This window comes from Protopterus annectens, chromosome 3.part0 (assembly GCF_019279795.1).
Source record: "Protopterus annectens isolate FY-2018-M chromosome 3.part0, PAN1.0, whole genome shotgun sequence".
Lineage (NCBI taxonomy): Eukaryota > Metazoa > Chordata > Ceratodontiformes > Protopteridae > Protopterus > Protopterus annectens.
In genome coordinates, this window is record NC_056731.1 from 1,643,474,166 (window position 1) to 1,643,489,429 (window position 15,264).

A 15,264-nucleotide genomic window follows, 5' to 3' on the forward strand; every position below is an offset into this window, starting at 1 on the left:
AGAGAAAAGAAGACTGGAGGAGGTAGATATGTTTATTTTCCCCCAGCAAAGATTCTTGTGCTAGTAGCTTTTTCTTTGCCAAATCCAGGACCATCTTTCCTAACCGCCCCTTACAAGGCTAGAGTCCTTGGAGCCAGCAGGCTGTGCTCTGTGGAGAAGAATGGGAAGTTTCTCCTGCATAGGAGCAATCAAAATATCTTTCTTCACATCCCACTTCAGCTGCATCCTTCCACTTTTCTAGGTCATCCCAGAGCCCCATGCAGATGGACTGGTAAACGATGCTGATATGTTTTTCTGAAGGCTTTACTTCAGTCTGGTGGTGTTGGCCCCCTGTGCATCTTGAGCAATGTACGAAAATACCCAAGCCCTTTTTCATTACTGTTTCTACCCTAGGCCCAATTTTGACAACAGGAGTATTGGAATGAGTCTCTGAGATCCCATGCTGTTCATTTTGGCATCCACAAATTTTGCTTCCTTGAAGTCGATGCACCTGGCACTGGTGGAAGCATTGGCCCCCACTATGTTGGTGCTGACCCCCACTAGTCCCTAAAGGATTAGTGAAGAGGATCTGGTGCTGACTTTGGTCCAGACATTTTGAAGCCATTGTTGGCATCTGTATTGCCTGTGTTCAGTTTTTCAGTGCCATGGTTTTTACTTCAGTCATTAGTAGTAGTGGTTGATGTTGATGGTTCCCCCTGTGGCATTGACATTGATGATGATGGCATCAATGGTTTTGACCCTGGGTACTTTGGCAGAAGGTTTGGTGCGGAGGAGTTCAGCCCAGATCTTCCAAAATAGAGAGGCACATGCTTCACCAGTTCCATACTTAAGCACCATAGATGAAAATCCTTTAGGCTTTTTATCCATCTTACCCCCTCAGGACAGAGGACCTCAGAGGTACAGGAGATACAGCAGGTCTGGATTGCCTTCTACACAGGAGAACTTGGATGAGTTCACACCCCTCCCTAAACATGCTTAGGAAAAAGCTTTCAAAGAGGAAGCACATAAGAGACCTCTTCTGTGCCCCCTCCCCAGACACAGATCTTAAGAAGGGGAAGGACACCAAATTTGGTGAGATTTTTTAAATGATATGACAGAAGGGGTGTCATGGCCTATTGACCCCACATCCCCCAAGGAAGAGATCCTCCAAGAAACCTACAGATCCACCTCTCCAGCAGCCCTGGGTATTAGCACCCCCCCCCCCACACCTGGACAAGCTCATTGCCATGGCAGGCTTCAAGGCTTGAAGGGGGGAAATGAACATCATGGAACAGATCCCATGCCAATTGGCAAAGTAATTCAGACCCCCAATGTTGGGCTTCATTGGAGTAAGGGGCCTATTGTTGTATTGGTGGCCACTAAATGTGAAGTCCCAAGGGTGCTGAAGCTAACCATCCTGCTAAAGTTTGAGCTACTCTGTTATTGCTTATATTTCTGTATTTATTTTTGCTTGTGAAATGATCAGTATTGATCAATGTACTACCCTGGCAAACAAGCCTAAATAAATAACAAGGATTCCATGGCAGCGATGGATAGATTGAAAAAGTATACATGTGCGTAAAGTACATTTTTCACCATAGAGTTGAACTACTTGGCAAATATGGTTATATTTCAGACCAGACCTGGTGGGTAAGACCCAGTTAGCTACTGTTACAAAATGCAGTGGATGGGGCAGCTAAATCAGCAGGCTCAGTTAACACATTGCATTGTCAGGCCTGAATGTGTCTCGTTGGTTTTGCAGAACATTTCAAGACGGCTTTTATCAGTGCCTTTTTTGACAGAATCTTTGTTTTTGGCAGTAGTTTAAGGATAAAGTACTGCAGTGTGAAAAGGAGGTCTAGATCCTCACAGTTATTAGAGTCAAGTTTTCTGTCCCCCTCATTAATCATTGCAAAGAAATCAGAAGGGTGCCAAAACATCTAGTTTCAGAAACCCCAACAGCCTGTTTAATTTTTCCAAGTCTTTTGGGTTTCTAAGTCAAAAGTTTGATTAAAATTTGTGAATTTAATATTGTTTCAGTCTTTGATGTTAGCCAGAAGTGCTCTTCACAGCACCTGCGATGTGCCCAAAATTGATTCCTTTTGCAGTTCATTTGGAATTGCATGCATCTGTAGCATATCTAAAATAACTGTAAATTCTTCTTTTATGAGACCTGCCACTATTGGAATTGTCTGGGTATCCTTTTTCCACATTGCCCTCATTTCTAGGTTCAAATTCTATTAGTTTATGACTTTGTATCTCTTTGTATGTAAGACACTGTAATCAACTGGGTAAAGCAATTTCAATGATCAATGCTACTTTTCTCCTCTTTTCATGTACTATTATAGCTGGTTTTCTGGCATCTATTATTTGAACTGTTTGTACTGGGTGATCCCGTGTGATGTAGACTTCATCATTCTCTTTAATGCTTTGTGGCTCATGTTTCCATTGCTTCTCTGCTACTTCAATGTGTGTGTTTGCACAATCCCCACTGCAACAACCTGGCCACATAGCCTGTATACTGAAAGGCATAATTGTCTGCCATTAGTGTGTCACACCCAACAACAAGATGAGCGACTGTTTGAAGTTCTGTTTTAAAGAACCTGCGTTTGTCTGTTTCTCCTGTATGCTCAATTGACTTTGTAAACCAAGCTCTATGTAGTCCACTGTTCTGGGCCACCAATGTTAACCTTTCATCTTTTGGTTTAAATTCTCCTCTCCTTAACCATTCCTGCATCAGATCCTGGTCAACATGAGATTGTTCCAGGAGTTTTCTGTACTTGCAACTATATTTATGCCTTTTCCACATTTCTTGCCTTCTCATATAATCCTTCTCTTTATATTTTTTCTTTTGTTTTTTGGCACATTCAGTTCCTGCCCGATTTTTATCTACTTGGTTTGCTTAACACCAATACGCTTTTCCTAAACTAAGTAAGGAAGTAGTCTTGGACTTGTTCTCTTCATGTTTCAAAATTTGCATTATGTTTGGATCCAATGAGGTCAACAGATATGTATGTAGTCCTAGAATTTCAGATCTTACATGTAATCAAATTTGAGGAGGCCAATAACTCCTTCAGAAGGAGGATTGTATAATCTTGGAATGCACTGATTTTTATATATCGTTTGAGCGAGAAACATTTTACTTGTTTTCCTGTTCAACTGATCCAGTACCTTGTGGGGCCAGTCATTCACCCCAAAACTGTAAGAACAGGAAGAGCAAATTGATTTATAGCTTGGACTTTGTTCCTAGATGTCGGGGCTGTTTTAAATATTAATTTTAGTCTTCTAAAATATTCCTTACTGAGTTTTGTTCACATTTGTTCATGTTTTACTGTTTATCTTTCATCATTTCCCAAATGTTTATATACTTCCTTTTGCTCAAGTTCCATTATATCACATGCCTGTCCCAGACTGACATTTTCCTTGTGTTGCAGCTTTCCTGCTTCAAATGTTACTTTTGCACATTTATCAAGACCAAATGACATTCTCATATAATCCTGAGAAAGTTGTGACTCTTCCAGTTGTCTTTTCAGTTCCTCATCTGATGAACTATACAGTTTTAAATTATCCACAAACCGAAAATGAGAAATATTTGCACTTTGTTGTTTTCTGAGAGTCAGATTATAACCATGACCCAATCTGTTAAGTAAATAGCCTAATGGGTTAAGGGCAAGACAAAAAAACAGTAGTGACAAAAAGTCGCCCTGGAATATCTCCCTTTGAATTTTATCCCAGGGATAATAATTTGTCCTTCATCGTGGCTTAGCTGCAAAGTTGTTTCTTACCGTTTCATATTTACTGTAATGTAATTGATCAATGTAAGGTGCATCTTGTACATCTGTAAGTACTCCTTTATTCATGACTGTGGGATGCTGTCAAATGTTTTTTGTAATCTAGCCATGCCATACTTAAATGTGTCCCCTTTTACAGTTCTCCATTGTAACTTTAACAACAGATGATCCTTTGTTCCCTATGACTTTCTTTTGTTATTGCCATGATATGAGTTTTCTTCTAAATGATTATAAACTCTGCATCAATTTCAGCATATAGTTTATACATTATTGGAAGGCAAGTTATTGGTCTATAGTTTTTAGGATAGCTTGCAGGTTCACACTTAAGGATTAGTATTGTTTTTCCTGTTAACCAGATTGGTGTCTGTTCGGGGTCCACATATAAGTAGTTTGTACTCAAAATGAAATCTTCATGTAAATTGTTAATACTTTAAGCCAGAAGTTAGAGGACTACATCCGGGCCTGTGGTTTCCAGTTGGGCGCATTTCTTAATTTTGTTTCAATTTCTCTGGCTGTTCGTTCATCCCATTTCATGTCCTGTACGTTTGAACTTTTTTACTGTTTCTTTTAGTACTACTGTCCATTCAGCAACCTTATGTTTTACAGGATCCTCATAGATATTTCTCCAAAATCTGTACTTTTTTGGGTGGTATTTCTATTCCTTTTGCTTTGTTTCCTAATACTTTATAAAACTTTTTTGGGTTATCAGTGAATTGCTTATTCTGTTCTTTTCCTTTGCATTTATCTGCATTTCTTTTAAGGTTTTCTGCTTGTGCTGATATCTTTAGTGTATTATTTGCAGTAATCTACAATAGATCATGGTCTGTTCTAGTACTGTGCCTTGCTTTTATCACAACTCCAGTATTTTTGTTTATCTGTTCCTTCTAACAGTGACACTTCTTGCCTTAATTGCTTTACAGTTTTCTGTATTCGATATTTCAATGATAGCATTTGATTCCTTCCCCTTGCTGCCCTTTATTTTTGTGGTAAGACTCTTATCTGTTATTAATGTAGCTGCACAGTAGTATATCCTATTTACTTCCATTATGTGACATGAATTTCTAACAGTTGATTACTGTAGTCATTTAGGTCTTACTGACTTTCTGTAATTTATTTATTTCATCAGTCTTAAGTTTTCTGTCCATCTCCATTAAATCAAGCAACTCTACCCTTGGATTATTCTCTTCTAAACTGAGGGGCACGTTCTTTGTTCTCTGTTTCCTGAGGGCATTCTACAGAAAGTTCCAGGACAACTTCCTGTGACATTCTCTTCCGTTGCAACCTGTGTCATCTGTTGCTCTTTCATATGGAAACTTCACTGGCTTATCACTCCACAACAGTGACTGTGTCAGAGTTGCCATCATTTTCTGTTTTGTCCCTTGCTATGCATCTCCAGTTGAACTTTTATACTGCCTTCCTACTGAAGGCTCCAGAGTGTATCTTCATGTGGCAACCGATCAAATACTTCCTTTTCCATCTGTTTTGACTTAATTTGGGGAGTCACTTTTCTATCATGCTGTGACGTTACCAGAGTTGATTTTCTGTACTAAATCCTTCACTTTGAGGTCATCCATAACTTCAGTTTATATTTCTTTAACTTCTCAAATACTACTCCTCTTTTCTATTTCCCCATTTGTTTCTTATTTTTGTAATGTACATTTTCCATATCCGGATGCCTTTGCCTGTATTTTTCAAGTATCTTCTGTGCTGCTTTTTATGGATTAGTTTTGCTTTCAACTTTGCATAAATATTGCACCATGTTAAATTTCTTTTTCTTTCCCATAGCTATAGTTCTTCTTCAGATGTCTCCCGCTCTACCCGTTTTTCCTTATTTTGATGACTTGTTCCATCATGTTGTAACATGACCTGTGTTAGGCTTTCTACAGTAAATTCTTTACTTTGCAGGTATTCCATAACTTCAGCTTCTATTTGTTTAACTTTTATTCTATGTTCCCTTTTATGATCTTATTTGTTCTATTGTGAAATTTTCCATATCTGGGTACATTTGCCTGAACATCTCTGCATATATCTTTGGGGCTGCTCTTTTTTGTATTGATTAGTTTAGCTTTCTCCTTTGCATAAATAGTGCAGCATACCACATCCCTCTATCTTTCCAATGGCCATGTTTCTTTTTTATACCTTTCAAAAATCTGTGGGTGTTGCCGTTTATATTTTCACACTTCCTCAGTCGCTTCTTTTTCTAAACAACCCAAAGTTTCTTGGTCTATATAATGTTTTTCACGAATCTGTTGGCTTAATGAGCACAAGTTTGTCTTTGAAGCTTTTGATGGTTTTTCTTATGCAAATATTTTTCTTTCCTCTAATTTCTCTCTCTTTTTTTTTGAATGTCTTCTACCCATAAATTCTGGGCTTCTTGCATAATAGTAACAAAACATTGTTTCTTTTTTATCCTCAGTAGTCCATTCTATCATCTTTATGGTTGTTTTGGGGCCTGTCATTTTTTGTGGATTTTTGTGGACTACTCTGTCCTTCTGCAGTAGGGTGGCCACTATGACAGAGGTTCTGTGGATACAGATAACTTCTGTGGTAACTGCCACTAATGAGGCAGAGGCTAATCACATCAACAAGGGTTCAGAGGACCAGCTTTATAGGTTCATAGGAGGTTAGTAGGCTAACATCTCAAGAGCCCTTGCAAGCCTAGCTAGTTTTACCCAAATTTTACCCAATTTTCTGTCCCTAGGGGAAAGATAACAAGGGCCAGCAAATGGAGTTTTGGCAATTTTTACAGACTTCCTCTATCCATAAGGGACATGGATGCCAACCCAAGAGTGAATTTGCGATTTCCCATCCATCGGTCAGGATTACTCTTGAAGGCTGGTCAGGGAAGGGCTTTTCAGGATCCAGAAAGTATGAATCCTGAATGGTTTCCAAATGTCCCACTCTTTTTAGTGGCAAGCATCAGGTTTGAGTACTGAATCGGCATATCTTACCCACTTCAGATAAGCTTACTTTGTATGAAGCTTAATATAATATTGAAGTTAATATTAGCAAAGGTGCTTTATGTACATGGGTAGACATCCCTTATTCTGTTGTGTGAATCACAAAGTTGGCAGAATGATTATGGCATTTACCTTACAAAAGTACAGGGTTTGATTCTCACCTTTGGTGGATATTCGCTAGTCTTAAAATAGCCACAAAGACAGCTAGCCTCGTATTTGCCTATGATGGTCATTTTCTTGTAGGTGATTCTTGTAAGGACCTGAGTATCACCGTTTCCTCTGTAATGTGTTTTGAGCCCAACTTTACAGAGTTTACATAACTGCATTTTCAACGATCCATTTAATATGTAAATTGTCTTCTTGTTAGCTCCAATGGCATAGAGTAGTATTGCCCTTATTATGGCCTAGGCAGTTCAAGGTGAAGTAGCAGCTTTGGTGCATGACAGACCTGGCAGGTGGTGAAGGGCATCCTGTCCTGTATTTGAAAGATATGCAATTCAGCAGGGATGGAAAAATTACTATTAACTAAATAATCTGCAATGCTTTTATCCCTCCTGTAAGAGAAGATGGGCCTCCTTGGTAGGATACTTCTTAAATATACATAATTATTTATACCCCATGCCTTTTCAGATATTATTCTCAGATTGCAGAGAATAAGTTGTACTCTACCACATAATATAGGACATCATCCTGTTCCATACTTTTTTGTTTACACCTCAAAGTTTTAAAATTCCCAACTTTTAATTTTGACATAGTGCGTGCTTTCGAGTAGGCTTTCTGCAAATCATCAGTGCTATACTGTTTACATAAACATCTAAGAAATGTTAATAGCGTCTAATTGAAAGTCTAGCTACTTTGAACATAGATGCCTACCTCTGCCATAGTCCTCCAAAGGACCTATTTTTAAGTGTATGCATCTGATGAAAACATGTAACACTTATAAATTAGAACGGTTTAATTTTTGATACAACTTAGATGATTTGCAGTATTATTACTAAATAGTTGAACATCCAAAACATATTTTTGATAGCTGTTAAGTGTAGTCAAACTGTAGACCAAACCAATGTATATTCATATTATAAAGAAAGTTTGTAAAACATTCACACCCTAGGTGCCTTCCTTCACTGCAAACAAAATATCAATAAATCAGCAATGAGCAGCAACAGAAGTCTTTAAAAAGTTAGAATAAATAAGTAATTTCCATCTCTGACATTTCACATTAATACATTTGCATAAGAAGATGCAAAGGAAGTACCATTGGCTGTACAATTCAACACTTAAAAGCTCATCATCAAAAACAGAAGTTATATTTCAAACAAAATTTTCTAAGTTCTAAAATGAAGTGTTTGTGACATAGCTTCTAAAATATATATAAAATAGCTTCTAAGCAACCAGCATGAATGCAACTTACAAACATCCACTGTAATAAAAAAATATATCCTCTCTTCAAGTAAGTCTTACCCAGAAGGCATGAAACTAATCGGTATACTCATACTCAAGCTAAATACTTTGTCACCTAAAACACAAAACTCAATTTACCATTTGGCCTACTAGTTCAGGAAAGCTACCCATGGCAGTGATGATGTTTTTCAGACAGTGGGACCAGGTTGTATGGAAGAGATCTGTTGAGACTAGTAGGACTGAATACAGACCCAAATCTTAAGATAGGCATATTGCTTCTTCAGCTAATAATGCAGCGCTCTTCATATAAGGAGCACATTTTCTTAAACCCTGTATAGAACAAAAAAAAATATGATCTTTCCAAGAGGGGCAAACTTTTATGCCTTCTAAACTGTCTTTGTCCATTCTGTCATTATGCTGATGAGGTCAGTGCACAGACCACTTTATATGTGTCCTTGGTTAGTTGTGTGTAAAGAAAAAAAAAATTACCATTTTAATGGTAATGAATCATATGCACTCTCACTTTTCTACCACCTTTCCTGTCTCCTTATCTTTAGAGCAACTTGTAACATGACACCAGGTTTTTTTTTTTTTTTTTGTTGCTGCCCTCACCCAAGACCATGTACTTCACATTTGTTCCTGCTTTATCAAATGCATTAATTTTTTAAGCAAGTTTTAGACTGTTCTTCCAGCCTTGCAACATTTCTTGTTATCCTTTATACAGCTTCTTTAACATTGACATTGTTGTTCTCTATATCATTAAAAAAAAAAAAGCAAACTTCCACAACAACACATGGAAAGCCAGTAGAAAGGGCCTTACGTATTTCTCACCTACTGGCCAGTGGCTGGTATCCCACAGTTTACCATTCTTTCATCTGAGTCAGTACCACTTACACGTTTGTCGTACTGTATCACTGTATGTGTTCCAGAAGTTATGGATATTCCTGGTGGAAAAATGATACTGGGAATTTTAATTTTTTGACCCTAGACATCCCTGCTAAGCTTCAGACTGGTGTCTCCTACTTTGATGGAGAAGCTTTTGATTTTGTGGATGCGGTAAGCTGAGGTATTTAGACTGTTCTGACTCTCGTCACATTGTAAATTGGACTGTTGACTGGAATGTGCACAGTTTTGGGCTTCAGTTGTGCCATGCATTGTTACGGTGATCATCCTTGCTACTTGAGGTGCAGTGCCTGGTCTGAGATGTTTTTTCTAGGGAGTGTATTTTATAGTGTCTGTCAAAAGATGCTTACTGATTTCTCCCCTTCCTTAGCCATTTAGGTAGACTGGCATCAATTTCACCTCTATTTTCCTTGCCATAGTCTTTGACCCTGGTCCCACTGGTTTAACCCAGGTCATTGTCTGTGCAGTCAGGGCTACCCTTATGCCATCAATACTGATTGTATTTCTGAAGATTGGGCCAAGTAGGTGATACCTGCTACCTATTGCAAATGTCAAAAGTAGAGGCAAGCTCTTTGCAAGTATATTTTGTGACTCATTGGTCCATTATGCTTGATTTGATGTTCATCGTGTTTCACTGTTACAGTCCTAACAAATGGGTTATTTGGCTCCCGGTAGCCCTCAGTCGACCAGAATACCAAAGGTAAGAAAAAATAACGTCCTTTGCCGTAAATTACATCAGGGCGTCCGATACAAAAGGAGGCAGCCAATGTCACTTCCTCAGTCTTCCTTGCCGTGGAGCTCGAAGCAGAAGCTTTTCATGCATGAGTGCCGGTCGGCAGTTTACCTTTGTTGGTTTCCGACTACAAGAGTTGAAGTCTACTACAGCTAAGATACCCCATTGGGGATCCTCTTTTCTTGCCTTAACAAATGTCAGAAAAAGCATGAATCTTTGGTCCATGGCAGCATCCCTGGACCTCCATCTCCTAGCTCAGCTTCTTCCAGGAAGGCTCACTGTTTTGGCAGACCAGTTGAGCAGGCAAACTCTGGATCCTCACAAGTGGCAGCTGAACAGAGCAGTCTTTTACAGCATCATTCAACGTTGGGGCACTCCTCAGGTGGACCTTTTCTCCTCCCCAGACAACAACCATCTGCTACCTCTCTTTTGCACCAGACAGCAGCACAGCAGAGCCTGGAAAGTGGATGCTCTGTCCGTCCCTTGGACATTGCTATCCATGTATGCCTTCACTCCTCTTCTTCCCAGAGTATTAGTGAAGGTCAGGGACGAACGTCCAATGACTATTCTCATAGCTCCGGACTGGCCCAGACAGCATTGGTATCCGCTGCTTCACAGTCTCTCCCATCTTCCTTCTTGGCATCTTCCTCTGAAGCCAGATATTTTGGTTTAGGAAAGGGGAAGCATTCTATATCCTCATCTTCAGTCTCTCCATTTGGCAGCATGGCTCATTGTATGACCCCTTCCCTTTCTTCCTCCCTTTCCCAACAGGAGGTTGATATGCTGAGGGAGGCCAGGAAGGCCTAGCACTAGGAAATCCTATGCTTGCAAATGGGAATGGTTCTCTCACTGGATGCAGGCTATAGGGGAGTCTGCTTCTCAACCTACTCTTCCTCTGATCCTGGAATTACCTGGCTGGTTTGCTTCAGGGTGGTCTTTCTTTTTCCTCTATTAAGAGCCATGCTTCAGCCATCTCTGCTCATTGTTGTCTTGAACAGCTCATTTTCTCTCATCCCCTGATGAAAATGTTTCTCAGAGGTGCTTGCAATGTAAAACCTCCCAGAAGAGCACCTACTCCAGCCTGGGATCTTAATTTTGTTCTGGAGAAACTCACGCTTCCTTCTTTTGAGCCAGCTGCCTCTGCAGATTTTTTTGTTTCTGTCTTGGAAGACCACCTTTCTCTTGGCTATAACTTCACAAGGAGGGTTTAGGAACTGCAGGCTTTGATGGCCGTGGAGCATTTTCTTATTTTCTATGCTGATAGAGTCTCTGAGGACTAATCCCTCCTTTATGCCCAAGGTGGTTTCCAGCCTGACTCTTAATCAGTCCATACACCTTCCTACCTTCTTTCCTAATCCTCACAATAGAGGTGAAAGGATCCTACATTCTGTTGATGTACACAGACAGCTCAGGTTTTATATGGATGGGACTAAAGACCTTCAGAAATCAGCACAGTTATTGGTCAGTTTTGCCCCCTGGAGCCCAGGACAAGGCTATTTCTAAGCAAACCATTTCTAAGTGGATTGCACATTGCATTACTTGTTATTCCTTTCATGGCAAAGCTCCACCTCAAGGGGTTAGGACCCACTCTACTAGAGCGGCTTCCACTTCTGCAGCCTTTCTAAGGGGTGTCCCTAATAAAGACATTTTGGAGGCTGCCACATGGTCTTCTGTTCACAGTTTCACAAAATTATAATTTGCCTCCGTTTTCCAGAGCCAGGGCAGGGTTTTCCACTGTGATGTTGCAGGGCATTATCTCCAACCCTTGATGCTGTTGGTTCCTGCCCCCTTTTTCTCTGAGCTTTTGTAATCAACCCATTTGTTAGGACTGCAGCAGTGAAACACGATGAACATACTACAGTTGTGTACACTTACATAAATGTAGATGTTAGTGTGTATTCACTGTTGCAGTCCTGGTTTCCCCCCTCCTTCCCCCTTTTTGTGGTCCTCTCCTGTTCTCTTTTCGTGAGGTACAGGCTTAATTTGTCAAATTGGTTTTTGGTTTAAGCCTTATTGTCTGGGGGCTCTTGACTGTTATGGCAAGAAAGACTAAGGAAGTGACGTCGGCTGCCTCCTTTTGTATCTGACGCCGTGACGTCCTTTACAACCAACGGCATTTTTACTTACCTTTGGTATTCTGGCCGACTGAGGGCTACCAAGAGCCGGATAACCCATTTGTTAGGACTGCAACAGTGAATACACTCTGACATCTACATTTATGTTAAGTGTACACAACTGTACTTTCTGCAGCGTGTGTCAGATTAAATAGATGCATCCTATTCTCCAGAATTTATTTTAAGTGTGGAATTTTGCCTTTGTTATGACTGTTGTTTTGGAAGATTTCTGTAATAACATTGAGCATGTTAGTTAAATTAGTCATTGAGCACCAGAAACAACCAAATACAGTTGGCTTAAATGAGCTTGTTCATAATTCTGAAGTGGTCCATCTCTATAATGTAGCATATGTTTTTATTTATTTATTTATTTTTGTATTAATTGAATTGTGCATTACATTTGTATTTTCTGACTTTTTTGGCAGCTTATAATGAAAATGAGGTCAAATGCTCTTTGCTGGAATCCCATGGAAGCTTTCATTTTCTCTACTGCAAACGAAGACTACAAGTAAGTATTTTCTCATATCCTTTAATCAAAAATATAAGCGATTATCCATTTATCTTCGATACCTTATTTAAACTCACGCTCTATTAATTTTACCAAACCGTTTTATACTCAAATTTATAGTATTGTACTCTGAAATGATTTATTTAGCACAGGTAGTAGGAGTTGAATAATGAAAAATTTTAATCACCTTAGATGCTGAGCAAAAATGTCTTTCCAGCTGTATTGAGTTGATCTGGGTTACTGTTTCTAATAAAATTTGGTGTTGTACCTGGTTAAAAGATGTAATTCTGTACTTTCCTTTTATTTCCTTTTCCTTTGATACAAGTACCTTACTGGCTATTTTTTATGAAATGCACTAAACTGAGTACATTAGGCACTGCTGTATGTTGGATAGTTAGAATCAGCAGCATTTGTTAGTGTGTTGTAGTGATTCTTAACTGCTGACTTGAACTTGTTTTTACGTCTGATTGTGGAGTCTTGTATCTTACCTGACATTTATAATTACCAAGGTAAAAAGAGCTGCTGTTGTACTTCAGTGTACTTATTATTTGTTTACCTGTTTTTTTCTGTTATTTTTGTCCCTGTGCCAACTGGCTGTTGAGCCACCACTAACTAGACTCCAGCCCATTCGTTTCTACGTTAAGGGATTCCCCAGAGCCATGAACCATAAATGTGAAAGCAGTCCAACGAAGCCTTCACACAGGAGTCGTGAGGGTTGCTTATGTCTCTGCTTTGAGGTCATCTGGCTGGCTTAACACCTCCTCTGGGCAGGAGGATGAGTTATTCATATCATTGCAGGGATCTGCGGTGTCCTCCCTTGTGGTGGGTGTACACTCCTCTACTCGCTTTAATAAGGGCTACTACAAGACAATGGCATGAATGGCCAAAGGCCTTCATCGAGGTTGCTTTCACAGTGTTGTTACCCCTGTAAGGGATTGTGTCAAGGATAGCCATGTCTCTGGCAGCTCCATCAATCTCGCAAGCCACTAATCAGATTTGGGTCGTCAGAGCAATAATTGAGATATTATCCTTGTATGTCACCAGGGTTGGCTAAAATGTGTAATAATTTTTTAATCATAATTTTATTTTAGATTATGGACTGTTTTGTGAAGCTTTACAGGAAAAAAAACAAGGGAAACCATGCCAGTCTAACCTAAGTAACTTAAATTACAAACCAATTTATTCACTTTATTTCCAAACATGAGCAGTTTCATTGTTAAAATTAAGAACTTCATCAGACAAAGAAATTAATCTGAAAAACACATTAAACAGAAAGTTCATGTAACAGCATCACTCTCAACCTAACATTGCATTGGCTAAAAATATGCTAAATAATAAACTAATTCTCTGTCCTTCAAAATGCGGGAAGTGTTACAAGTATTACTTAATTTCTGTAATTGACCACATTAGTAAAGATTTTAGAACAGAAGATATTAATTTACTGTTAGAAAAAAAAAATAGTTAGTATGGCAGTTTTCTCTGGATGATTTAAAAACATGTGGGCTTAAAGTTGCGTATAACATTGCTTGTATGGCCGGTGCAGTGGTGCAGCAGTTAACATTGTTGCCTCACAGCAAGATGTTATTCAGTTCAATTCCCGGCTAGGGTGCCTTGTGTGTGGAGTCTCCATGTCCTGCCTGTGTTTGCTTGGGTTTCCTCCAAATACTCATTTTTCCTCCTACAATCCAAAGATATGCATCTGGAGCGTTTCTCCCCAGGCCTCTGCTGAAAATAGGCTCTGTCCTAGTTGGACTTTCCCAGTCAACAAATGTTAAATAAATTAATTAATTAATGTTGATGGATAGAGCGTCAATGTATTAATATATGTGTGTGTGTGTGTGTGTGTGTGTGTGTGTGTGTGTGTGTGTGTGTGTGTGTGTGTGTGTGTGTGTGTGTAATATATATATATATATATCTATATGTATATAATATTCAGTATATTTTTTTATCCAGTGACATTTTTGAGTGTACCTGATCTGAAACAAAAGCCCTCTACCTGATCTCCCCCATAAAAAAAATAGCCAGCTAGATGCCCCATGACTTTTTGATAACTTTTTTTCAATTCATAAATCTGTCACACAACGCTTCCTTTCTAACTCATGGCAGCAGCTGTCTGATTAACTGTCATGTATGCTTTACCTCTGCCTAGTCAGACCTCACATTTTGTTCTACCAATTAAACATGTACATTTATTTGTTTGTAAATGTCCACTAGAATTGTCAGCTCTTCTGTACACAGTTTGCATATTATTGTTTCACAGCTTAGAGGTTAGTCTGGGCTGCACACACAGGCCCGAATGTCTCTGTAATCTGCTTAAACTTCTGTGTATATATTTGTTAACCAGACTGTCCAGGTGGGTTAAAGCGGATTTCTAGTAGAAGCCTAGAAGCACTAACTGATTACATGACTTGCTCAGTGTGATACAGTAGATAGATGTAAACAGAAGAGAACAAACCTAGAGATTGTTAGCAGTCTGTAGTATTAATCTTGTGCGTTGAACTGCCAGACTTGAGCTCTTTCAGCCGGGATCCTGTATACTTAAGTATGTGTGTGGGTGTCTGCATGTATTTGTTTGTTTATATATGTATGTATATGTCTGCAGGTCCGTGTCATTTTGTTGAAAGTTCATTTTATTTAAACTCGTTTGAGCTGTTTCATCGAAAATTCTTGTTACTGAAAACTTGTTTCATTGAAAAGTGTGGAAATCTTTACAAAGTATGTGAAAATGTAATTTCTTATCATACAAGTTATTGTGGAAGCGAGTCTAGCAGAATATTTGTGGACTGCAATGGTCAGCATAATGTTGTACCCCCATATTTGTAGAGTTTTTGCTCAAGCACTGAGTCGCTGTGTGTGATGTTTTTTTCTTTTTTTT

At 39.1% G+C, this 15,264-nt stretch overlaps 1 protein-coding gene across 2 annotated transcripts in view; it reads left to right on the forward strand.

Annotated features, from left to right (window-relative positions):
* DCAF13 (DDB1 and CUL4 associated factor 13) overlaps positions 1-15,264 on the forward strand; it is a 781,821-nt gene that overhangs the window by 241,058 nt on the left and 525,499 nt on the right. For both annotated transcript variants that reach the window (XM_044065680.1, XM_044065681.1), the window contains exon 7: positions 12,307-12,389. In XM_044065680.1, the coding sequence (XP_043921615.1) occupies positions 12,307-12,389 (83 nt within the window). The remainder of the gene's footprint in view (positions 1-12,306; positions 12,390-15,264) is intronic.